This window comes from Pleuronectes platessa, chromosome 21, assembly GCF_947347685.1.
Source record: "Pleuronectes platessa chromosome 21, fPlePla1.1, whole genome shotgun sequence".
In the NCBI taxonomy this organism is placed as follows: Eukaryota; Metazoa; Chordata; class Actinopteri; order Pleuronectiformes; family Pleuronectidae; genus Pleuronectes; species Pleuronectes platessa.
In genome coordinates, this window is record NC_070646.1 from 9,302,195 (window position 1) to 9,327,604 (window position 25,410).

The 25,410-nt window shown below is 44.4% G+C and overlaps 1 protein-coding gene across 1 annotated transcript; it reads right to left on the reverse strand.

Moving 5' to 3' along the window:
• Positions 1 to 1,838: 1,838 nt before the first annotated feature.
• LOC128427060 (liprin-alpha-3-like) lies at positions 1,839 to 17,163 on the reverse strand. The gene is made up of 30 exons (XM_053414146.1): positions 16,828 to 17,163; positions 14,286 to 14,387; positions 13,719 to 13,883; positions 13,143 to 13,217; positions 12,968 to 13,027; positions 12,662 to 12,790; positions 11,068 to 11,160; positions 10,683 to 10,735; positions 10,157 to 10,250; positions 9,741 to 9,875; positions 9,547 to 9,630; positions 9,304 to 9,435; positions 9,162 to 9,224; positions 8,984 to 9,060; positions 8,402 to 8,588; positions 8,097 to 8,290; positions 7,755 to 7,995; positions 7,514 to 7,653; positions 7,276 to 7,424; positions 7,070 to 7,166; positions 6,404 to 6,485; positions 6,098 to 6,298; positions 5,924 to 5,986; positions 5,418 to 5,444; positions 4,418 to 4,593; positions 4,232 to 4,329; positions 3,957 to 4,132; positions 3,715 to 3,783; positions 3,189 to 3,351; positions 1,839 to 1,891 (listed from the first exon to the last, which is right to left on the reverse strand). Exons 1-30 carry the CDS (start codon positions 17,161 to 17,163, stop codon positions 1,839 to 1,841), a joined length of 3,714 nt encoding a protein of 1,237 aa, XP_053270121.1.
• Positions 17,164 to 25,410: the final 8,247 nt, after the last annotated feature.

Here is a 25,410-nt window from a genome sequence, read left to right on the forward strand (position 1 = left end):
TGGCTCATCTCCAGACCTCCGGTGCTCAATTCACCGTCGCCTGTGCAAAATCACCAACTATACAAAGACTCTGAGTTTATACCACTTTTTTTGAGAATTTCCAGGTTCCAAGTGATTTTAAAATTTCATCAGGGGTGAAATAAATATCCCTACGCTGTAGCATAATAGAACAAAAAATATTAAAAGAATGCATTGCACATAACTAAAGTATTTGCACTACAGGACCACATAGCACCTCTCTAAGCCCCCCCCACTCCGCCCCCCCCCTCCACATCTCACTCCTTTCATGCCGTGTCTTGTGGTATCTTAGTAACAGTATGCTCTTTGGCTCTCTGCATTCAAGCTACCAAAGCTGACAGTTTGAGGATAAACCCGGTATTTACATTTTAATGGCTCATATCCTCACAGACGACTGAGAGCCCAGTTACTCACCTGTGAGCGCTCAGTGTGAAAGAGAAAGCCGCGGAAAAAAAAACTCCTTCAGTAGCATTGTACAGGTATGTTTTTTTTTTTTTAATTACAGCTTTTACAATCATTATCATTATTGTTCATCATATTATAGTCAATCATCATCACTACTATCCAATAATATGAATTTAAATCATCATAGCACAATTTGTTTTAGTTTTTTCTCAAAATGTACACATACAAGTAGCATATCTTAAATGTCCATAATTTAAAACGTATTTCCTTTTGTCAACCTAAAAATGAAATTACAGTCAGTCTTCAAACTAAGTATGAAATGAATGTACAGTTTAATACACACACACACACACACATACATACTGTACATACATACATACATACATACAATAGCAGTTATCATACAAAATGATAAAAATAAAATACACACGTTTTACAAAGTCCTGACCCAAGCTTCCACATCATTAGATGATTGATATCATGGCGTTCACTCTAACATGGTTGATTTTGGCATGCATATTAACACAAATGCTTCAATCTTTTAATTTTTTTCCCCTAGTTTGAACAGGAGTTTGTCATAAAGCACTTCGCTAATTGTCTCATTGTCTGACCTATTCACATTTGTGCATCTCATGTCTGTTATGGCTTAAGAACATACATCTCATTTATCCTTTATACACTTACACATATTCTCCCGCTTGGACCTCCCTCCCCCCCGCACCCTCCCTTGTGTTACGTTACTAGGCAGACTATGTTCTAGCGTCAGTCTACGCTGTAGTAAGAACACCTGAAGGGACGTGTCGGGCTATAATTGTCTCGATCTGAACAGGAATGCATTTTCCAGTTTTTAAAAAACCCACAAACTATAAATTCATTTGTGTCAATATTGCCGTCTCACACTCAAAAAACAGAAGAGGAATTCACAAGAGGCGATGGTCACTTTCTACAGGATCAAACAGCATCATGCCACAACTATGGATGAAGGTGAAGCCAGACGGATAGAGAGAGAGAGAGACAAAGAGAGGGAGAGAGAGATAGAGAGAGAGAGAGAGAGAGAGAGAGAGAGAGAAACGGATGAATAAACAAACACTCACTCATTATTTTATCATCTTTTCACAACTCATTCACTCAGTGTCTTTGATTCTTCGAGGCTCGAACGTTGTTTGTCATCTTCTGGTGTGTCCATCCGCAGTCTGTGTGTATGTGTATGTGTATGTGTGTGTGTGTTTTTTTCTTTTTCTTTTCCTTGGGTTTAAAATGGAGGAGGGGGGTCTGCAAAATGGAGAACACACTTGACGAACCCTAGGAGCCCCCGCTGAGATGTGACGTTTGATTCGGTGTTCACACGAGTTTATTTTTATCTGCAGATGCCGTCAGTCTGCGAGGGTGCTTCTCTCACCTGGTGTGCTTATCTTTTAGCAGGAATACGTTCTCACGGACGCCGACTCTCCCCTTGGACCAGAGTTTACTGAAGGAGAGAAACAGGCGATTAGTAAATGTAGTCAGTCAATGGTGACATTATGTGTCGGCCCACTGAAAAACACTGGAGAGAGTAAAGCAAAGAAAAAAGAGCAGGGATTGAGTTTAGCCAAAGATATTTTGCTGGCCCAGTTCTCAAATGATAACAACATTATCTCTAAAGCCCACTTATTATATCAGTTGATTAATCATTCAAACCAAAATGTTAAAATAACATGTGATTTTACAGCTTTGCTTAGCTTAGCATAAATGGTGGAAAGAGCTGGTTAGCCTGGCAGTGTCCAAAGTTAACAAAATCAGTGTCGCGACTGATTTCTTTTTAGGTGCTCAGTAAAACTAACTGACTGCTGGTGGTACTACAGACAAGATATTGATTGTGTGCAAGAAGAAGTATGTTATTCACAAAAAAGTATAATTCTTTCTTTAAATTACATTGTATATTATGAAAATAAACCTTGATTGTAAAGGATTGGGTAAACGTAGTGGGAGAGATACATGTGCTGTCCATCCTTGCTGTCACCCTAGTTCATTTAGCCGACTGTTTATATCTGACTCATTTAATATGCCTGTTACCTAAGCCGGGTTACTCAAAGCACCACTTAACGGAATCTGTTGCAGAGATGACGTTAACAAAGTCTGTTGCAGAGTTGACAGTAACGTAATCTGACACAATAAATTTTTTTGAGATTTCACAGCAGAGAGATTTCCTGTATTTCTTCATATAAAGCAGATCGTCTTCTGAGTGAGGTTTGAGGTCTCCAACAAGTCAAAGGATGCAGATAAACAAGATAACATTGCTCAATCCCATCCCAGAAGGAATAAGAGAATCACACGTCACAATCGCAAAGTTTAAGCTGGATTTACAGTCTAGAAGATGGGACATGACAACATTTTTTTTCTAAAAATGGTCATCAGGACATTGTTCCCCATTCCTGTTTGAACTTTGAGGCTTGATTTCCATGCTACACCCTGATATCAGCTCTTTAAGGTTCAATCATCAAACCCTTTTGACCATGTTAGAGGTTTGCCTATGGCTCACTTGTGGCCCAGATCTGGCCAACAGGAGTGGACCATCAATCCATACAGTATATGTGAGCCAGATCTGTTGGATGTGGAATGGAGGGCCAATCAAAACAATTTTATTTATATCAATACTTTCGGTTACTTTTCCTCTACTGACTTTTTCAACTTGTGTGGAGAGTAAATCAGGGTAAAGTCAAACAAATGTGCACAAGGCACCAGCTCCTGCTGTTTCTGTGCCACAGATTGTTTTCTGTGCTCCTCACCTTCACTCTGCACTTTTCTCAGGGTGACAGAGGGAGTGGAGATGGCGGAGGCACGGAAGTTGGCAGGTAACGTTTCTGAGGAGTCCGAGGTCACGCCGCGGAGGTCCTTCTCCCGGAACATCTTTCTCCACGACGGCGACCGTGTAAAGGTTTTTGTGCCGTCCTGTCGATACAATTAGATAAAATCAGGGATTAACAGGAGCAGTGTTCGAATAAGGGTCTTGCTCATTATGCATCAGGGAGGTCAAACAAAGCAGTATTTGACGAAGTAGTATTTGTTGTGTTATACACAGTTGCACAGTTTTTTGGGCGTACACGCTGCATCTTAGCAGTTAGCACTGATGTAAACACAGCTGAACCACTTTGGCTTTCCAACAATTTCCCAGCAGTGCATGAACTGATGCCATAAGGGCGTCTCTTTAAGAGGAGGAGAGCTATTTCGGTCTCCTATTTCGGTGGAAATTCAAATGCAGATGTTGACATTTTTTTCCGAGTAAAATAGTTTTAGTCAGCAGACGCCTCCTACCTCATCTGGCCTCCTCTCTGTTCCAATGGAGATCAGGGTGTTGTACTCCTTCTCGAGGAGCTGCCTCGCCTGAAATAGATTGACGAAGCAGATTTTAAGATCATAATTAAGATAATTTAGGAGTTGAAGATTAGGATTATTTGAGCGATAGTCAAACAGAAGCAGTAGTGAGACAAGCGCTCTACGGACATTTTTTCTTTATTGAGCTCCTACAAGTTGTCGGTGGAGGTGCCGCGGTGTACCTGTGTGTTCTGATTGGGTATCTGCAGGAGCAGCGCCAAGTCGGTGTAGTCGAAGGTGTCGTCCAGCGCCAGGAGGGCCCCGTGCACGCCGCTTTCCAACAGGTTGTCCGCAAACTCTTTCAGCCCGATCGACTGCACCCAGCACATCACGCGCTCATTGGACCACACCATCACATCTGTGGAGAGGGACCACAGAAAGTTCAGTTCCAGAAATAGATTCTCTTTGTGTGTCACGTCTGGAGAAGGAGACCCGACCCCTCGTCCGCAGGTCTGACCTTGATTCTGATGTTGGCTGTCGTCCCTCCTCCGCTCCAGCTCCTTCCTGTCATAGTTCAAGCGCTTCAAGCACATGATACCATAGTGGAGACTCACCCTGTAAGTGAGAGTGACACATTGCTTTAGTTTCTGGTCACAGCTGGTGTATACTGATGAAATATAGTTAATTAATCTCTCTTTCAGACCTGTGGAAACTGTCCACCATTTTCAGCTGGCCCCTCAGCTCCTTCTTGGTGAGATGATCCAGCATGCGGGCGTCCACCAGGGACTCCATGAAGTAGGAGCGGTACTGGGGGAGACCCAGGCTTGGCAGCCACTCGTTTCCCACCCACTCGTGGTTCATGTCTCCATAGGCCAGGATCTGGAGGATGGAGAGGAGGATGGAGAAAAAGTGAAAGGAACTAGATAGAGTGTAATTCACACTGTGGAATATAATTGAAAATGGACTGTGTAACAACACAGTATTAAGAGTGTCGCTCTTTATTTAATTTGTGTGCCACAGTTGGTTCGGCAAGGGTTATGAAAAACATCTCTCTGTTGTGACATTACAGGTGAAAGGAAACATGGGAGTTGTAGGCTGAAATTCCAAAAGATAACTATTTATAGTACAAACCCTTTACAAATGGTTTGTTAGCTGAAAGTAACTCTTTTTTTTAATTATTTTGATTTACTAATGCTTTAACAATCAGATATAAGCTGTTGTAACTTCTGGGGAAGTCGCCCATGCATATGAGTATGATGCTTCAAAAAGACCTGGCCTATAACTCAGTGTTGAAATAATCACAACAACAAGTTTTCATTTTAACTCTCCTCTTGTGATTCCAGAGCATTTCTTGTTTTCATTATACCCATCTGATGAGTTCAAGTGTTCCCACAGTTCTCAACCAAATAATAAATAACAGTTTACGGTCAGTTTGCGTTAGGGTCAGGGAGATTATACAACCTCATGTCAGTTTGTTTGGAATAAATAGTTAGATTAGCTCAGTGTATCATGTTTGTGGATTTGAAGCCATAAAACGTATTAACAGTTTTATATACCTTATAGGTGTATTTGTGTGCTATATTTCATTCTGTTTATTATGTTTTGATAGTTATTGACAGCACCAGAAATAAAGAAAGACACAGGGAAGTACGAATTTCATTGCATTGCATTGCAGTCTTCTGTGGTTTTTATATTTCACTCACCTGGTCCCAGCTGAACTCTTTCTGCTCCTTGTGTTTCGGGAAGAGACGGAATGAAAGAGAAAAGGAACAGAGAGTTGCAAAGAGAGGGAAACATCAGGAGGGGCAGTGTGTTTGTGTGTTTGTGTGTGTGTGTGTGTGTGTGTGTATGTGTGCGTTTGTTACGGTGAATCAGTGTCAGGACAGAGAGAGGGAAGGCAAAGGGCGGAAAAGTTTTTTGTTAGTGAGTTAGAATTAGTCGAAGAAAAAAACACTACGTCCAAAACGGATTTTGAGGGAATAGTGAGGGAAAGGTGAAGCCAAACAGGCCTAATCAGAGACAAAGAAAGAGAGAAGAGCTCATCAGTTTGTGATCTCTGGTCACATTTAAGTGTTAAGAGGCCAGAACATAAACCAATTACATGTCAACACAGAAAATAATGGAATTTCATTGCACGGAATCCACAGAATAAATGCAAAAGTCATGATGTAAAATAAGTAAATAAGTGATAAAAAAAACTCAGTCTTACTGGTTTGGTGGCAGCAGCAAGAGACTCCATCTCAGCATGCGTCATCCATATATTACTGGTCGACTGTAAAGACAGGAAATACACACATCTCTCTCAAATCCTGTGTACATGTACTTTGCATGCTGGTGTTCAGATTGACTTTAACCTTTCAGTTTATTTTTCACTGAGGCTTACAGAGCGGGTGCTTGCAGGTGCGGACGGACTGGTGAGGGAGACCATCTCCTGGATGGCCAGGCGGAGCTTCAGCCTGTGCAGCGGGTTGCTGATGCCAATCTCCCTCTGGATCTCTGTGTCCGAGAGGTTGGCCATGATGGCGCCGCTCTTCACGTTGGCGCGGCACGCTGCCACGTACCACGCGGGCATCCCCACCCACAGCTGGGTAAACAGAGGGAAGACGTTCAAATGCCGTCCTCATCCGACCGGACTCATCGATCTGAGCTGAATTGATCAGTTTAAACGGGACAGTTTGCCGTGACGTACCTCGAGCCATGTGACAACAGTGGGGCCGTCCCACGAGGCGAAAGGCAGACCCTGACGACAGGCCTCCTCCAACAGGTCGTGCCTGGCAAGACGAGTGGAGACACAGGTTTCACAGAGATTCATTTCTTCATATCTCTTCTTACCACTGTGTCATTTTATAAATAGAAAAAATCACACTGAGCTTGTGATACCATGACATGTGTGCCTTGCAGCACCACCAGGGCACGATTAACAAATATTTCCACCTCAGGCCTGGTTAATGTACTGCTGTGCAAATAGAGAGAGCCTATTGGTGGGGTTCACAGGTCTCTATTTAACTTGAGCACTTGAGGACCTCCCTGAATACATACATACCGGATATATTTGGAGATTTTTCAAATTAAAATCCAACATTTTCACTGTTTACAATTTTTCAAAGTAAAGTCCAACATTTTCACTGTGGAATAGATAATTTCAGGATACTTCAAAGTATTATAAAAAACTCTGCTCAATTAGTTCAGAGAGAGAGACTGATATGCCTGTGTTCAGGACCTCCCTGACTACCTACATACGGGAATTTCAAATTAAAATCCAACATTTTCACTGTTTACAATTTTTCAAAGTAGAATAGATCATTTCACGATACTTCAAAGTACTGTGAAAACACTTGTTTTTGTGTGGGCTCACTTCTTTTTGCTACGGCGGTCTTTTTCCACTGTTCCAGTCCCAAGTTTGGCCAGGCCTAGAGGGTCCGCAGAGCCCAGGTCATCAGACGGAGTGGAGGCTGAAAGAAATTCAGAAGTAGAATTGGATATTTTGCTTTGCCATGATGACAACTTGTGCATTAGACGACAAAACTGGCTTCTATGAATGTGTCCAATCGGTAATCTAACCCTGTGAGGACGACTCTCGCCCAGGTGCCCCGATCCTCCCCTTTTCCTTTTTGCCAAAGAGGCGGCCGATTGACGACTTAATGCTTTTCTTTTTGCTGGCTTTGTGGAGGGAATCCTGGCTAGCAGTGATAGCGCCATCGGCAGAGAGACTAGGCGGACAGAGAGGGAGAAGAAAAACGAATGAACGAATGAACCGCAAAAAGATGCTAAGCTAATTTATTATCAATATTGGGCATACCTGCGGTATTCACGGTGGTCGTCGAGGCCGGCCCCCGGGTGAGTGTGTGTCATTCGGTCCAATCGTAGAGCGCGAGGAACCGAGGGAGGGTTGGAGTCAATCAGGGCAAGTGCTCTGCATTCTTCACCATCTTTGCTATTCTGCAGGGCGGAATAAAGTTCAGTAGATTTACACAGTGCTCCTCCGATTGACCTCATTTAAAGAGAATCTGCAGCTTGTATCTCAACTTTCGACCCAGTACCTGTCTGTCCGTTTCCCTGGCGGGGGAGTGCGGCAGGCGGGGGGTGGAATGTCCAGAACTGGGCGGTGAGGGAGACGCCAACGTGGAGGAGGTGATGGAGGGTGTCATGTAGCCCCGCCCAACGCTGTCCCGTCCTCCCAGTGAGGAGGGCGGAAGAGGGCCGTCAAGGGCCACGCTGCTGACCCGGTTCTCGATCTCCTCGGCCCTCAGCTCCGTGCTCTCCTTCTCCTCCTGAATCAGCCTGAAAGAGAAGAAGAGAAAGAAAAACCACTTAGGGTGATTCTGCACGACCAAACATTTTTCTGTAAGCTCTGTTGGTGAAACGGACACATAAAAACTAACTTGATCTCCTTGTTAATGGCCTCCAGTTGTTCCTGTAGCATGATGGCCAAGGTCTGCACATCCGTCTGTCCGCTGGGAGAGAGAAGCTCCGACCCAAACAGAGTCTCTCTGTCGTCCTCGTCATCGGAGCAGCCTCCGTCCACACCGCCGTCATACCCAGGACCCAGCATACTCCCGCTGTCCCAATCTCCATACTGGAAAGACAGGGAAAATGGTGGGAAAGATGCAGGACATGAAGTCATCCCAGTAGAAGGTTCAAAATTATCATCACAGTCAACAACATTATCTCAGCTTGAGCTCAGCACCTTGTTATTGTCGTCTCTGGACTGCCCCCAGCGTCCGCGGTGCGACCGCCTGACCACCACCCCACTATTGGAGTTGCTGTAGCCGGCCGGGAGCGAGCCTCCCCCCTGGGGGTACCGCAGCTCTGAGGCGCTCCCGGGGAGAGATCTTCGAAATAGGGTGGAGGGAAGTGAGCTCACGCTGCCGGCCCTACGGTGAGAAGATCCACAATTCAACTGTTATATAACCACACGTGAAGAAGACACTGTCCCAAATTCCAGGGAGAACAAAAAACAACAAACATGTCTTTCTCTGGAAAACAAAGCATATTAAATCAGTTGCATCAATATGAATAAGATGTGTACACATTATTTGTATTTTTACAAGCCAGAACAATACCCTCTAGGTGCAGTATAAACAATGAGTTTCCAAAATAGATTTTAATTTAAGTACATTGCAGCTACACATAAATGGGCTCCGGCGGCGCAGTGTGCATAAAGTATTGTATTCCTGGGAAGATTTGTTTTTTATTTGGTCATTCACAAACTGTAGGACGTACTGTAGCGTTTAAAAATAAATCCCCTTAAAGGTTCACTGGGGCTAACCTGGAATAAGAGCCAGGCCGGCCTCTCAGCTGATCCAGCTCCACTTGGATTCGCTCCAGCTCCGCGAGCAGCGTCTCCTAAAATACAGAAGAGAAAGGCTGTGAAGGAAAACTGCAACGAAACTGGAGGTGTTGTAACCCCTGTGAGAATAAGTGAATTTAAAAAGGGGAATGAATACCTTATTGGCGATAAGATCATCCTGGATTTTCTTCATATTGGACAGCTCCTCTGAAAGAGCGTTCTAGCAGAGCAGAGGAAAATAGGGTTATTCTCCACTTTGGTGCTCAATATGCTGCACGAGTGATTCGTCTGCTCCATACCTTCTCCTCTAGTGCTGCCATCCTCTCTTTGAGGTGGAGCTGCAGTCTCTCGTTGGACTCGGACAGAAGCTTGTCCACTGTGTCCGAGAGACGTTTGTTGTGTTCGTCGTTCATCTTCTCCCTCTGCCTCGCCTGAAATGAAGAAAGGCCAAGAGACAGGTGCTTAAAGGTCTCAAAGAGATCAAGTTTTAATTTCATGAATAAAGAGGCTGGAGTAAAGTGGAGTGAGATAAATGACCTTACCCTCTGTAGTTCTTGATTCTTCTCTTCGAGTTGAGCCTCCATTTGCCGTAGCCGTTCCTCGAAGTTTCCGTGGCGCTCTTCTGCCTAGGTGAAAGGGAACATAAGAATATTTACAAATGCTACAAAGGTGTAGTCTGAGAATTACGGATGCAAATTGAAGCTTAGAGAACGCCTGTTACTCTGAGTCAAAGTACCTTGTTGAGAGCGGCTACTCTTTGGGCGAGCTGGGCCTCGATCTCAGGCAACGTCTCGGCCCTCTGCAGGGTCTGCTGGAGCTTCTGCTTGGCCTCATCCAGCCGCTCCTGTAGCTGTCTGTTCTTCTCTTCACTCTGGAAACACAGATAGAAACACACAAAATCAAGCTGCTCGCAATTGTCCTTTTTTGGAGATCTTAATTTTAGAATCTTGTTATTTGAGAATTTAAAGATTAAGATATCAGGCTGAAAGAAGAAGGCTATTTCTCAGGAGCTAAATTTAAGAAGCTTGAGACAATAATACAACTCTCATATTTTTCCTCCGTGTGAGAGGAGCTACGACCTGTGATGTATTTTTCTAAATACTACAGTATCAGGACAGCAACAGAGCTGAGTATGAATCACTTGGGACTCACCTGTCTGTGCAGGGACTCCTTGCTGGCCAGTTCATTCTCCAGCTTGTCTTTGATATCATGGAGAGAAGTCGCCTCCCTCTGGGCACTGAGGTACCTGCACGCAGCACAAAGAGGCCAGTGAACGTGAGATCTGTGCCGCAGCTCTTGACCGAAATAACAAATGTGTACGAGATGACATGTTGATTTAAGGTTGTGTGGAACAGAAGGAACAAATACCTGTTATAGAAATAGAAAAATCAGCAAGGGCAGTAATTTGAGACAATTGGGGCACAGAAACTTTTTGCATCCATTTAATTTTAGCCTCTTTTGTTCGGCAGGAACTCTTAATGACACCATAATGCAAATTTCATTATGTAAAACAACCTGAGTCTGCACAAGGAGGTGTCAGAACACCCCTGCGCTACATTCTCAGCCAACAAGTGAAACATATGGTGCATTCGATGTGTTCATTACGGCCGGTGTGTGAAACAAAAAGTTTCTTGTGCTCATTATAACAAACAGACTCCTTCAACACAGTGAAATTTACCTGCGTTCTAATGTTGTGATCCTTTCCTCCATGTCCTCCCTTTGGCAAAGAGCCTGAAGGAGACAGAGATTTATCATTAATAAGACAAGATACAGCAGAATACATGATATAACAGCTTGTGATTATACATAATGGCCAGATAGGAAACATCTAGGTGTGTATGTATCTGAAGTAATTCTAGACTTCCAACAACTGCAATAAATAAAAATAAATCCACCTCAAAACTCTTTAATTTCCCTGACTGACCTCTCATTAAAAAATAATGCATATTATCATTTCTGCAACATATGCCCATTGTGTTCACATATACACTCGCAGCCCCGGGAGTCGAGGGAGCACAGGATCTTTTGGCCGTGCAGGAAGAGACAGATTGGCACACACGGACCTCTTTCACTTCCCTTTGGAGCTTCAGATTGGCCTCCTCCGACTTCGTCACCTCCCTCCTGGCGGCTGCAAGCTGTTCCTCTATTTCCCCAACCTGACGCGGCACCACGGAGGGACACAAGAAGACACAGATTGAGCCCAACATGCCACAACACCCATGATAGATTACAAATATATGTCTGGTCGATGTAAGTCTATTGAAAAACAGACTGACCGAAACAACACGCTGACGCTTAGATCGCTGCATGTTTTTGGGATTCTATTTTCTTCTCAGTATTTTAACACCCTGACCAGATGAGATTTTATTGCACAGACACATATACAATATGCTAACGATCAAATTCGATGAGTGAGTGTCTTGCTGCACAATACACATTATAACCATGGCTTTTTTAAATCAGCTGCAATAGTCGAACTGGCCACAAGAGGGTGGAGGGAGACCAATAGACTATCAATCGCCTCCTTCTTGGAATCTACTGGTGGAAATAGCTTGGCACTGCTAAATGCAGTGCACTGAAGGAATTTATTACAGCAGCCAGTATTTGTTGCATTAACGAAATTAGAAAACAAAACATAATTTCACAAAAAATGCTTGTGTTTCAGTACTGATGACAACTTCTTCTAAAGGGTAGTAACCAGCCCTTCAACCTTAATAATAAGCGTTAATCTCAACCCTAACTTTACAACTAATCCTTATTTTATATAATTATTGTTTTCACTTCAAAAATGGACCATTCGTTTACTCAGAGAGCTGGAGCCGGGCTTGTTTACCGGCTGACCAGTAACAGTCAATAATATTCCTACAGGTGTACAGTGAGGCTGATATAATCTGACACTTGCTCGTGCCAGGGCTGTGTCGTGCTGCAGCTTCTCTCACCATAACAGCATCCTCTCTTACGTACTAGGGATTTAATTCAACCTAAATAAAATGTAACAGTCAGCTTACGATGAGCGCCCATTTCCCACGTGATACATGCAAACGCATTTTTCTGCATAGGTTAGAGCCGGTGTCGGATATTTCACGTGAGCGATTTGGACCAATTTGGTTTTGGCGGAATGAGATGAGTGTTTTGAGTCTGTTTTTTTAATGCTGCAAAGCTGCTGTCAATCAAGTCGGACCAAACCACTGCCTCACAGTTCTCATGTAAGAGATTAGCTGAGTCTTTCAGTTAGGAATCTTAATAAATTATAAAGAATTATAATTATCATATATGTTGTAGTTAAGACTGATATTTCAGACTTAACTCGGACTTGAGCATTGACTGCATGCTGACTTGGAAGCTGGAGCCTCTTAGTTTTTTTATAATAGGCCTTAATAAATTGGCATAAGATATTGAGAGCTATATCAGCACTGAGACAATGTCATGCCAGGCGATGCATATATGTTTACAAGCCTCACATGCATACTGCCACTAACACAGCTACTTTCCCTTTATTGTACATTTTCCTTTGCAGATTTCACATCTCAACTAATTTAAGAAATATACTTCTTTTCGCCTAAAACCCTGAAATCGAAACACTGACTTTTAAAAAACTCTGAAGAAATCAAACTCATATTCCATCTTCACTATAAAAAAAAAAAGGCATGCGCTCACCTGCCGGCACATGAGGGCCAGCCTCTCCCTCAGCTGGGAGAGTTCCGACCTCTGTCGCTCTATCTCTCCCTCTCTCTGTCTCTCCAGGTCGCTGTCCTCCAGGCCAGAGGAGGGGCCGTTGGGTAGTCGCTGGAGTCGATGGCGAGACAGAAACAATGAGGAAAAACCATCAGTTAGAGTCAGTTACGTTTGCAGCTACATGTAAATGAGCTGAGATAAAGTCACACTGACACAACATGAAACCCAAACAGCTAATTTCTACTGACAAAAACAACTGGAACCAACACGCACAAAGCCCCCCCTTACATCTTTCCCGCCGTCCGGCCCTTGTTGACGTCTTTTAATTTGGTCTTTTAAAGAGATTACCTGGAAAGAGGGAGACAAGACAGGAAAACAGACATTATTTCTCCTCTTCACGGCATTCTTCATACCAAACTTAAGAATCCTGGAGACACATGAAATCATCTGCGCTGGACTTTACCTCTTGAGAAGATGTTGCGAGTTGATCCTCTAACAAGGAAACCCTCTCAAGGGCCACGCGGAGCCTCTCTCGCACCTGTGTGGTGAGGCAGCAAGAGGTGAAGCAGGTAGATATGACGCGAACCACCATTCAAACTGGTTCTGTATCACTCAAATGGATTTCCTACAGTCTCTACTTCTTCTGACCCTCCCAATGTGGTTTTTAGTAGGATCAAGAAAAAGTCTGAGGTGACAGAGTCGCATTGTGTGTTTTTTCCTTAAGCTGATGGGATTTATTTTCCTCTTTCAAACTATGAATGCTCTAACGGGCAAACTTCAGTAAAAAAAAAAATTCTTCAGTGAGAGCAAAAAGTCTGAGACATGTGTAAAACTTCTTCTTCCATTGTTAATTATTTCAAAACTTAGCCAGACTGTCTGTCGGGGGCTTTGTCCTTGAAAGCAACAAAAACAATTAGCTGAACGTTGCTAAAATGCTTCGTGGACAAGAACTGCAGAATTGTATCACACAACTGGGACTGAGGCCGACTCACGATTGGTCGAGTGCACGTCCGCGAGCCTGATCTACGCTTTGACCCACCTTCTCATCTAGGGCCTTGTGGTGCTCGAACAGAGACTTGAGGGCCTTGAGGACTTCCACCTCGCTGGAGACTCCCGCGGGCGACTGGGCTTGTCTCTTCACCACCGTCATCCTCAGACTGCGCTCGTGGCGAGACACCAGACACTCCAGGTGCTCCAGCAGCAGCTATAAGAGTGGGTGGGGGGGAAGGGGATGGGGAGGTGATGGGAGGGGGGGTTGAACAGGTAGAGGCGAGGAAGGCAGATTGAAGGAAGAGGACACAAAGGAAACAGAGAGCAGGGTAGGGGGGAAGAGAAAGGGAATATCCAGAGACGTGAAGGGTTTTAGGGGTGAAATAAGGCGATGAGGAGAGTGCAGGGTAGCAGAAAGGGACGAGGAGGGAGTGGGTGAGATCACAGAAGCAGATAAGGAAAACGAGAAAAGAGAATGTGGAAGAGGAAAAAAGGGGAGGGGGCAAGAAAATAGCAAATGAGACAGTGTCACACCCACACAAAGCACAATGGGTGAGGAAGATAACACAGAGGCTGTTACAGCGCTAATAAGCAAAATGGCCGCTAAACATCTTACACGTGTGTTGTTTCTCTCCGCCTTGAGCTCCGAGATCTCCTCCTCCCTCTCCAGAAGGTGCTCCCGGCAAACGTTCAGCTCTTTAGTCAACACAGCAAACTCCTGTGGAACACACACACACACAGACACACACAAGCTGCGTTCAGGGGCGAGGAAAACCAACTGTTTAAATGTATGGGTTTAATAGTTTAAATGCTCTCCGCGCAGCCACTCCAGCTGCGATGAGAGTTTAAAGCAACAAATAATAACTCGGGCCAGACATCGCCATATTTAGCGACTCTGGAAAGTAATAAAACATAAACAGAAATGGTCGCGAGAAGCTAGAAATACACACAGACGCTAGGAACAGACTTTGAGAAACACCTGAGACCTGGAGGGACAACATGATGTAAACAGACATAATAATCATGCAAATCACTGACACAGTTTCCATCTCTCTCTCGCTCATCCCCCTCTGTGAACTCGCATTCGTGGATGGGTTACGTCACACGGTTACACAATGGCTCTGTACTGGAGTGCACGGGGAGAGACCCCCTCATCTCCCAGCCCCCCCTCCCAAAAAAAACCAACAACAACCCCAGCATCAATATGCCATCCACAACAGGGCAGGGCATAGGTTTGTTCAAACAGGAGAACGTGTCATGATTTGGTTACAAAAAAGGAACAGAAACCAATTGAATTCCACGACCATTGGCTCCTTCGTGTCTCAACATGGCACTCGCTGTTTACAGATGTTTTACAGTTCAGGATCGCCTTATGATATGTAAACAGTCAAAAATAGACACATGAAGCGGTTCTGTGTGTTTGCATGGGGGAGGGAGGAGAGAGCGAGCCAGTGACAGAGAGAGAGAGAGAGAGAGAGAGAGAGAGAGAGAGAGAGAGGGAGATGCAGATGGTGACACAGTGGGTCCATTGGCTCCTGGCCCTATGGGATTGTTTCTGGTTTGGATAAGGGTCAGATTCCCAGTTGGCTTCCCCTGTCCCCTTGTCATTTATTTTCTGTTTCACCTCGCTCTATCGCTACAGCCTCCATTCAGTTAAATCCATTTACAGTACAGACTGAGTTATACAAATAGGAAATACAAATTATTAAATGATTTTGCCTTCTCGTGTGTGATGTTTTGTTCTGGGACCAACAATCCAATTGCTCGATAATCATATAGAGAAGCCAGAACTGGAAAATATGTAGCATTTTTTCCTTGAACAATTGAAAAAATTATGAATCAATGAGCAAAAATGCCTGGGACTATTTAGCATACGTGACCTTGATGGCGACAATAGCGCATTCACGACAATGGTAAAAACAACTGATTCTCCAGTTCAGGGTTGTGTGTACTGAGTGAAGTTTCGTGCGGCATCGGGGTTCCTGCAGCCGGTCTTGCCGCGGCTCAATTACTGCAGGTCACTTTTACCCTTTCAGAGAGAAGACTGCGACCAGCACCACCACAGGCCGAGCGAACAGACCATTCCAACAGGCAGGCTTAGAAAGGCCACAGCACTATAATATTGATAATATTAAGGAGAAATGTCATCCATGGGCTTTTATATATTTGTGCGACATTGTATCCACTCCCTGTACGCTACTCTTACTTTACCATACATGAAAATAGTTCTTCAGTAGAGCAGCATTTGTGACTATGTTGAAATGATGTCATCATTTTTTCAGTCCTCTTCCACAGTTAAACATTAAAATTAGATCTAAAAATGCAGTAAAAATACCCCTCTGACTCTCCTTTCAAAGAAACTTGAAATACAAAGACTTGATTTTCGAACAAGACGATTCAGTGACGACTTCTAAACTACAAAGTGTGCACAAGGAGCCTGAATTTACTTGAGACACGTGCACACACTGTTGATACACTACACGCAAGCTGGAGAAAATATAAGCAGACCTTCTCATACAGTGATAAAAAGTTGAATCAGGTGTGACAGCAAGCTCTACAGACACAGTAAACACAATACACACGTTCAGTGCTGGAGAGAGCTGCTTGTTTTATAGCCTTAGGATAAAATCATCCAATTCCATTATTAATAAGCCATTTCAAACCGCAAACTAAAGAGAATCCACAGAAAACCTAGTGTTCTTTTAAGTTAAGCTGAAGCCATGAACAAATATTCATCATCCAGGTTCATTCATCATCCGCTAACAACATGGTCAACAAACACAATGAAGCCTGATTACACAATAAGGAGAACATTGCATATGCAACTTGGACTGAACAGCCAGAGGACGACAGGAGCATAAACCCACTGCATTAGCGAGAAAACTTTTGAAGATGCAGAGGGGGAAGTATTTAACATCCACTTTCTCGCTGCGTCTCTCTCTGCATGAAGTGTCACAGCAAAGGCTTACTGTCTCATGAGCTCACTGCACAATGACACACGCTCACACATCACAAGACTCCCACAGCACAGAGGATGCACAACGTTGCCTCCCAAGGAGAAGCCTGCATCGCCAAATCACGGGGTTTTCGCCAACATACTCGACTCCACACACACACACACAAGTTGTAAATACACACATGCATGAACACAGTTGTACCTGTGGCAGAGCAATGGACAGCTGCCTTTGGAGCGACTCCTTCTCGTGGCCGAGCTCGCGGAGGCGGAGCTGAGCTGTTCCCAGGCAGTCCTGGGTCTCCCTCAGGTTCTCCAGCAGCCTCTCCCTCTCCGTCAGCATGTTGACCATCAGGGACTCCAGGTTCCCCGTGCTGCCCCCTTCGTCTCCTCCGCTCCTGGGCTCCCTCCCGCTGAAGCCTCCGCCCGCCGAAGCACCTCCTGTGCCCCCGACCCCTGACCCAGCAGGCGAGGAGGGGCCCCCGCCGGTTCCACTTCGCCCATCCTCAGAAATGGTGGGCATTACCTCGCACATCATCATGAGACCGTGGCGTGTGTGTCAAGTTATCGATAAAGAAAATCTAAATGGGGGGATTGTGCGTGCAAATTGTGTCTTTCCGTGCCTTAGATTTTTTTTTTTTTTTTAGCTTGTACTAAAAGTGTGATGTAGAAAATATAAATCTTCAATCCTCCAAAAATGTCGTTCCTTTGGTCATGTCTACACGTCTTCGGGTGTGTATTGCCTTCGTGTATGTCTCCAGCACTTCTGCTTTGAACGTGTTTGCTCACTTGTCTTCCCTCACAACGTCCCAACCTGCATGGCAGACGATCAGAAGGCCTGCGTTATGCAAGAGGTATCTATGGGGAAGCCATTCGGTGGGTAGCTAGGATTGGCGGAGGGTGAGGGAGGGAAGGGGGTTGATGGGGGGTAAGGAAAGGGATAAAGGAGGCCTGATGCTCCGAAATTGTGTCCACGAGGCACGGCTCCTCACTGCACCACGGGTAAGAGCTGAAAAACAAAGCAGGCATTGCATTAGATCCCCCTCAATAAACTTCACTTTACATTAAATGAGGAAGGACGCTGCAAGCAAGAGATGTAGTTTGAGACAGCACAGGCTAATGGAGCTCTATGGAAATGTGACAGTAATACCAACTGATGGATTGCAATTAGCATTTTTACAAAATAAAGAACATGTTGACTTAGTGAATGTAATAATGTAATGACAACCCCAATGAAAATCAAATAGGATCTGGATCTCTGCTTAATACATTCACTGAGCCCTTCTGATGTTAACTTACTCTGATTGAAATTGGAGATATCTTTATATACAACACAATAACCCATGCATCAGACATCTTTCAGAGACAGGAATGACAATATAGAAACCTGACATTTTGTTAACCATTAGTTAGCTAAACTGAACATAAAGACTGGAAGCAGGGCAAATCCATAGACTGTATATAAAGATGGATGGCATGACTGCTCCCCAAACGTGAAGCAACATCGTCTTGATTGCCCCCTGGTGGATGGCTGCAAGATAGGTAAGAATCCCAACCTCCTCCATGATAGGGGCTAGGACATTGACCAAATTCAATAGTCAAAGTGCGAATAGAATCCATTTTCTACAGTAGTGGATTCTGTCATTTAAGGTAGTTAGCCAGATATCTCACGCTCAAATGTTTATTACAGCAGTATAACATATATGTTTGTTTGGTGTCTAGACTCTGACTTTATCAGTAAGCCAGATATGATAACATAGATATGATGAGAGTGATGAGGAAATATTTATAACCCCCGTGTGAGCCTACAGGTGGATGCTGTGGTGTTGGAGGGGCTGAAGCAACTGGAAGCAATACTGACGCAGAAGTGAGCAAAGGGAGTGATGGGAAATTGTCTATGCTTAAATAGGCCGCCAAATTGGGTGGCTGTGCATTATAGATGATTGTGGAAAGTGATGTATGTCACATGATGCATGTCACACCTGACTGGAGCAGCGCATCTCGAGTTAGCCGCCTGCACAAGCTCGCAAGGATCGCTCCATTTCTCAATCACACTAATTTATGTCCAAGTGTTTTTCTGCTAAGTTTGGATTCATTTAGTTAGTTGATGCTATAAAACATAGGGTTAACTGCATGATGGACAGCTGAGACTGACTCACTATTGTTCAAGTGTCTTTCGGCGGGTTCTCACTACTGCTTCCATTCTGGATAGAGGGAGGAAATGGACACGCATAGTCCATCTCTAAATTCAGTCTAAGGGTGAAACAGTGTGCATGGTTTTGTTCAAAGAAAACAAAACTCACCTCAACCTGTCGTTTATAGTTAGAAATATCTTGAAAGTGCAGGTATGGATTTTTTTTAGCTAAACTAAGCTAAGATAAAGGGAGCTAAGCTAATAATTCCCAAATATTGAGCCATTGCTTTACACAATCAATGCTCTCAAAGAGATCAATGTGTTGTTCCCTTTCACCATGTTGTTGAAATGCTCATCTCAATGATAAGAACAGTCCTCAGTAAGAAACTGTATGAACCACTCATCTTCCATTTCCTGTGTTTCTTTTCCCCCTGAATAAGGCCTCTCTCTCTCTCTCGCTCTCTCTCCCTCTCCCTGCAAACACTGAGCCAAATGGTATGGATTCAGGCAATCAACATTATTATAGCGCCTGGTGTCCCGCTCCTCTTCCCTCCTATATTCTTCACTGTCTAGTCGACAATACTCAAGGGCCTGCACTGGCCTTTATACTTTTAAGTGGTTTGGACTGATTTAGTACCCGATGCAGGCTTATTTACGTCAGTGAGACTGGGCTGCAAACTAAAGAATTTCTTCGTCCGAACAAAATCATCCATTTTGTGATCACACGTATTTATTAGCACAAGGAAGGATCAGCAGCAGTGAAAACAAGTCTCTGCCAGTGGTCTTATTGTTATTATGTGGACGTCCGTGACCGAAGATGGGGACTGCGAGCTGGTAATTGGAGACCTGATGCAGCTCTGCATTAGCTTTCCATGCTGGTGAGCCAGCCAGAGCACTTGGCATCCCCACTGTGTCCCACTAAAAAACAACTTACTTCCTTTCCCGCTCCACCGAGGGATAATCGCTGATGCAGGACGGAGCCAGCGTCCATGACATTTCCTCAAAATATAGTTCCACTGTTTTAAGTGACCTCAGATTTAAGGACTGTTTTGAACTTCTCTAACACGGTGATTGATGTGTATGCAGCCTGCAGGAGCTCCACGGACATTAAGAAAGGGGTAGACTTATAAAGCCCTGGTTTAATTTAAGATTAGGTGATAACCTGCTTCATAGATGCAAAAGATCTGTAAGTGTCAGTCCTGAATAAGGCCATGCTAAAGGTCTGCTTAGTGCCCAGGTAATAATGTTTATGATGCTGATTTTGATTAACGATGCTTTTTGGTATCGTATCATTGGTTGCAATAGGGGATTTGTGAGTTGAGAATGATGTAAAAGCATACTGCTGTATACTTTTCAGAGTTTTGACACAAAACAAAATCGTTATCACTTTTTGGATTGTCCATAATAAATTTACGGCCTTTTAACGGCACTTCCCAAGTATTTGCTTCAAGATTTAGCTTGCAACCGGCATCAGAAACACCTCCCATACTGCTGAAAATGGCAGGTGAGGCATTGACGTGTATGTGAATATATGTACAGATCTGATCTTTAAAGTAAATTAGTTTCATTCCGATACAACTGCAATTTAATTTCCCCAGAAATCACTTCTTCTTCACTGCTCCAGAACAGCAGTTATGCTGCACTGCCACTGGCAAGAACTGTTTTTAGAGAGGCTGAGAAGAATTGATTCTGAAATGTCAGCAATTTGGCTATATTTCATGCTAGAGAGTCCCATAAGTAAAACAGCGATATGTAGTATATGCCAAACCTTACTTTCAAGCTATTTAAATGAAGGTATTATTGTGTATTCCTATTCATTTGTGTATTTTGACTGTGAAACTTAATAATGAAGTTATATGGCATCCATTCTCTGTAAGTGTTTGTTTTTCAAAGGCTTTAACCTGAGCCAGGACAAACAACAATGATAGCAATCCTTACTTCCTTAAAGGGTTAGTATAATACAGCTGCTAAAATACTTAATGTAAGTTTTAATTTTCTTGAATGCAATGGTATCGGATCGGTTCTCTGTATCGGCTGATATGCAATGTCCATGTATCGGAGCCCGGAAGAAAGAATTTATATCGGAATATCTCTTGCTTCTGTGTAAAGTGAACCACTTATCGGAATCTATAGTTTTTCCAAATGTATTCGTAGAGGGAAACATTTGCCCTCACGTCCACTGCTCTTAGTAGTTGACTTGAAGGTGTCACTATGTTTCTCTTCATAAAACTTACTGGATCAAACTTTGCTGAGTATCTCTAATGTTTATTCAGACTGTTCTTGCGGTTCTTGTAGATCTAGACTACAACAGCCTCTGATTTTTACTTCGTGACCCAATTTCCCCCAAAATATCCCGAGGAAGGTAATGTGAGCTGTTCCAGGACACGTTGGAATACTGAAGCACAGGTTGGCCTGCAAGCAAAACTTTCTACCACCACTGGAATCACATGCCGTCATCGGCTGCTGCTCTTCATTAGCACACAGGGACAACAGAACATGGTGTATGATGTAAATACTGCAGTCTATTCTATATACTGTGGCGTTATGATGAGCCTGCACTGGGGGAACAAAAAACAAAGGACTCATTGCTGGAGTCCTGATTCAGTGCAGGCCAAACTGTAACTGTGCAGGCTGCAGTTTGGAATGAAGCGCCAGCTGTGAGGTCACTGGGCTTCCGTGTTGAGTGTGTGGAAGAGTGGTAGGGTGGAAGGGGACTAGAGGACTGTGAATGTACCACAACAGAACCTTAGAAATCGTGCTCGCATGGGAATTTGTCTTTGGCTTTTCAAGCATCATTTGGACCTTTTAGTTTTTTGCCAGTGAGATCATCGGGGTCGACAGAGAGCTCGAGCTTGTGATAACCTGCCTGCAGAGCTATGGTAGAAGTAGCTGCATTACATTCATGGGTGTAATGGGTGAGCTCATGCCCCAGTGTCACCACTAGTGCATACATACACAGTGTCTCTGCATGTGCACATGTGGCTGTTTTTCATATCACGGTTGCACCCCCCCATCATCATCATCATCAGCATCATCGTAATCATCATCATCATCACTGAATCCTGCTTGTACCCTGGTGACGTCAGACTAAAATGGATCTGCAATTAGTTGGTTGTTACTCAATATTCACATGACACAAAAATATCATGTTTGTGTGTGTGTGTGTGTGTGTGTGTATGTGTGTGTGTGTGTGTGTGTGTGTGTGTGTGTGTGTGTGTGTGTGTGTTTGTGTGTGTTAGTCCAGCAGACACAGGGGCGATGAGGAGAGATGTGAGGGGTCTGCAGGCTTCCCCAGCCTTCTTTCCTGACGATGAGGAGGGACTAAAGAAAAGCTAAGGGCTCTCTGCCTCTGCATGCATCTGCTTCAAAAAAAAAAAAAAAATGTCTTACATCCACTTAAGCTTTAGATCAAGGTCTCATCGAAGAGGACTATGCCGGCACCGTGCACCGCTGGATGTGCATTCTTGGCATTGGAAAAAAAAGCTTATATGAATAGCGGCTAATAATGAACGCTTCCCCCCTCTTCCACCCCCCCCCCCCCCCCCCCCGCCTCCTCCTATAATGACATGAAAACGCTAGGCTATACCCCCCTATCCCCTCACCCACCCACCCCCCTCTGGGCATAGAAACGCATCATTGCAATCGATAAGTGATTGTCGGCAGCTGGGTGTACAGGGAGGCAGTGAACGCACCACCGGGATCACTCGGACCATATAGCCTATATAACGCGCTTTTATTTGCGCTGACATCTCCACACGCTCACACACACACACACACACACACACACACACACACACACACACACACATACACACACACTGCATACCGGGGCTGATGGGGAAAATGACGAGGCTCTCTCCCTCTCCAGATGACAGGTCGACCCTAGTCTGTGGATACATGGCTACACCTCCATTTCTGGCATGCCTGCATTTGGATGAAAGGACCGTTCCACGCGTGCCAAGACGCACAAGCGCGCACAGGACTTATGGTAAATAAATTTAGAAAAAAAGCTTTGTGCATTGGTGTGATCTCAAAGCAAACAGGAGGGAGGGAGGTGAAGCCTGTGGTGTATAGAGCCCCCCCTCTCCGCTCCATGCACTACACTGACTGAGACTATGGAAAGCATCACGTCAGGATGGAGGAGAGAGAAAAAAAAATGCACATCGCACATTTTCAGTGATGGGCCCTTCCTGCTTCCATTCTTCTTCCTCCAGACATGACAGAATGATGTGCTTCGTGCAGAACCGTGCGTTGCACGAGCAAAGGAACTGGGAGGTTTGGGCTACACAGCTCCCAGCGGTAAAAGGGCTTAGTTACAGCCATGATTAATTACAAGCAACACATAGAGAGGCCAATATACTGTAGTATCTCAGGCTCTCTCTCTCTCTCTCTCTCTCTCTCTCTCTGAAGTAGCACCTCACCTCCTCCACCTTTTGCAAAAACCGGGAGCGAGCACAAGCGCGCCCTAGATAAATCGTGCCGTGCGCTGCCAACACACCTGTCAATGCCGGACGACGGCTGCATATAGTCTTTCCAATATGAGCCTGTTTGCTTCTATTATCCTCCCTCCCTTTCCTTCTCCACACACACACACACACACACACACACACACACACACACACACACACACGCACACACACAAACACACACACACACACACACACACCAACACCCCCCCCCCCAACCCCTCGATCCTCGTTATCACACGCACGCATGCATGTATGTATTTACATCAGCGCATGCATATCCTCCTATATGCGCCCCTGCAAAGATGCGAGCTATTCCTCCATCTCTCCGTGTGCTCGCGATGGGGCGGTGTGAAGTTGCATCCTTACCACGGTGATCGCAGGGAGCCATGTAGTGTTCATGTCCACGGTGTTAAATATTCCTTAGGTCCATCGTGGTCGCGCGTCGGCGTCCGTGCGCCCTCATCCGAAAGCGGCGGCGAAGCCCACAGCGCGTGTTATTTCTTTTCGGCCGCTATTCTTCTTCTTCTTTTTTTGCACATGTAAACGGCGAAGAGGAGGAAGAGGATGGAGGGAGGATGAGGAGGGAGGAGGGGAGAGACGATACGCCACCTTACCACCGACTCCCCCTCTGTCGGATTGGAAGGTAATGGGTCTTAAAGAAACACTCTCTCGGCATTCTCCGCATCCCTGTGATTTACGCGCGCGCCTCGCAAGCACGCACACATGCACTCGCACGCGCGCACCCCCTCACTCGCAGGCCAATCAAACACCTGATTAATTATACAGTGTGTATGTATAACAAGAGACAAGTGTAAAGCAACTACAAGACATTTTACCTGCAAGGATCCCACATTGCCCGAGACCAAATTCCCTTATCAAAATATATGATAAATGGCATGTGCATACATTACAGTGAATAATAAGCCATGTATTATATTAAAGCTGCAGTGCATGCTTGCAAAAGATGCAAGCAGATGTGTGGGATGATGGTGTGCAGGCCCAACATCACACCATCCCTCCAGATGTTGCCATTCTGAGTTCAAATATGTCATTATCATACTTTTATATGCATCAATTTGAAGGATGCAGTCTCCACCAATCACAGCTAATCACGCATAAAGCTCACCACCTTCTTTCTGCTGCATACATCCAGTATGTCTGGTGTATGACAACTGAGAAAAAGACACATGCTGTCATTCAAAGTATGTGCAGGAAATCCTTAAAGTGCAGCCAAGACATCACGTGATTACAATGGCAGGAGATGTGGTTAAAAGGAAAATTATAACAACGATCTTTTAATCAATGTATGGAAATGACATATATCTCTGCATGCTGTCCTTAATGTAATCATCATCCACACAATATGAATCCAGCAGCCCACACACATAATATAATCTCATCATTAATATGCATGTTGCTGTTGATAGCACATTTGTAAACAGATGAACAGGTCCATGTGTATGAGGGCATATGTGTGTGTGTGTTTGTGTGTTTGTGTGTGTGTGTGTGTGTGTGTGTGTGTGTGTGTGCAGCTCAGTAAACATAAGGTGGTGCTGTCTTTAAGAGAGAGAGAGAGAGGGAGCCTGGAAAGGGGTGATGTAATGTGTTCTCAGACAATGATGTCATCGACTGAGACACGGCAAGGATTTAAAGTGACAAAGGCATTTTCAGTGGCTCCGCGCGACTCTGCATCAGGTCTCCTCGGAAAGCAGCGCCCCAGCACCGTGCATGTGTGTGTATGCTTGCGTGCGTGTGTTGGGGGGGGGGGGGGGGGAGGATTCACTGAGGAAAAAACTGGCTGTATGAAATAGGAGCAAAACATAAGTACGTGTCTTGCACATAAAAAAGAAGAGTCGACGTCTCGGTGTAGCACACAGAATCTTTATTAATAATTTATTTGAGATACAAAACACATTTAGTGGGTGTCGTTAACAGGGTTATGTTGCCGTCCATAAGCAGCCACCATATTCAAAGAGGAATGAAAGTATTAGACTCAAGTTCCGTGCGATAGACTCAAGTTTGGTGTTTACCAACTGCAAGAACGACGCTAGCTCGTATACCTTTTTAAAAAAAGTCTGTTTTATCTGTATCTGTTTCCAATCACTCACATGTTAGGATTAACGGAAATGTTCAAGTTTACCAAAGGTCATGTCCATTTCGGATATTATATGTTCCCATTTTACCA

Coding starts and splice junctions, on each gene's coding strand:
- LOC128427060 (XM_053414146.1), bottom strand. CDS start 17,163: ATGATGATGTGCGAGGTAATGCCCACCATTTCTGAGGATGGGCGAAGT. Junction 13,028..13,142: donor TCGCAACATCTTCTCAAGAG/GTAAAGTCCAGC, acceptor CCCTCTTTCCAG/GTAATCTCTTTAAAAGACCA. Junction 10,251..10,682: donor ATCACAACATTAGAACGCAG/GTAAATTTCACT, acceptor TGCTGCGTGCAG/GTACCTCAGTGCCCAGAGGG.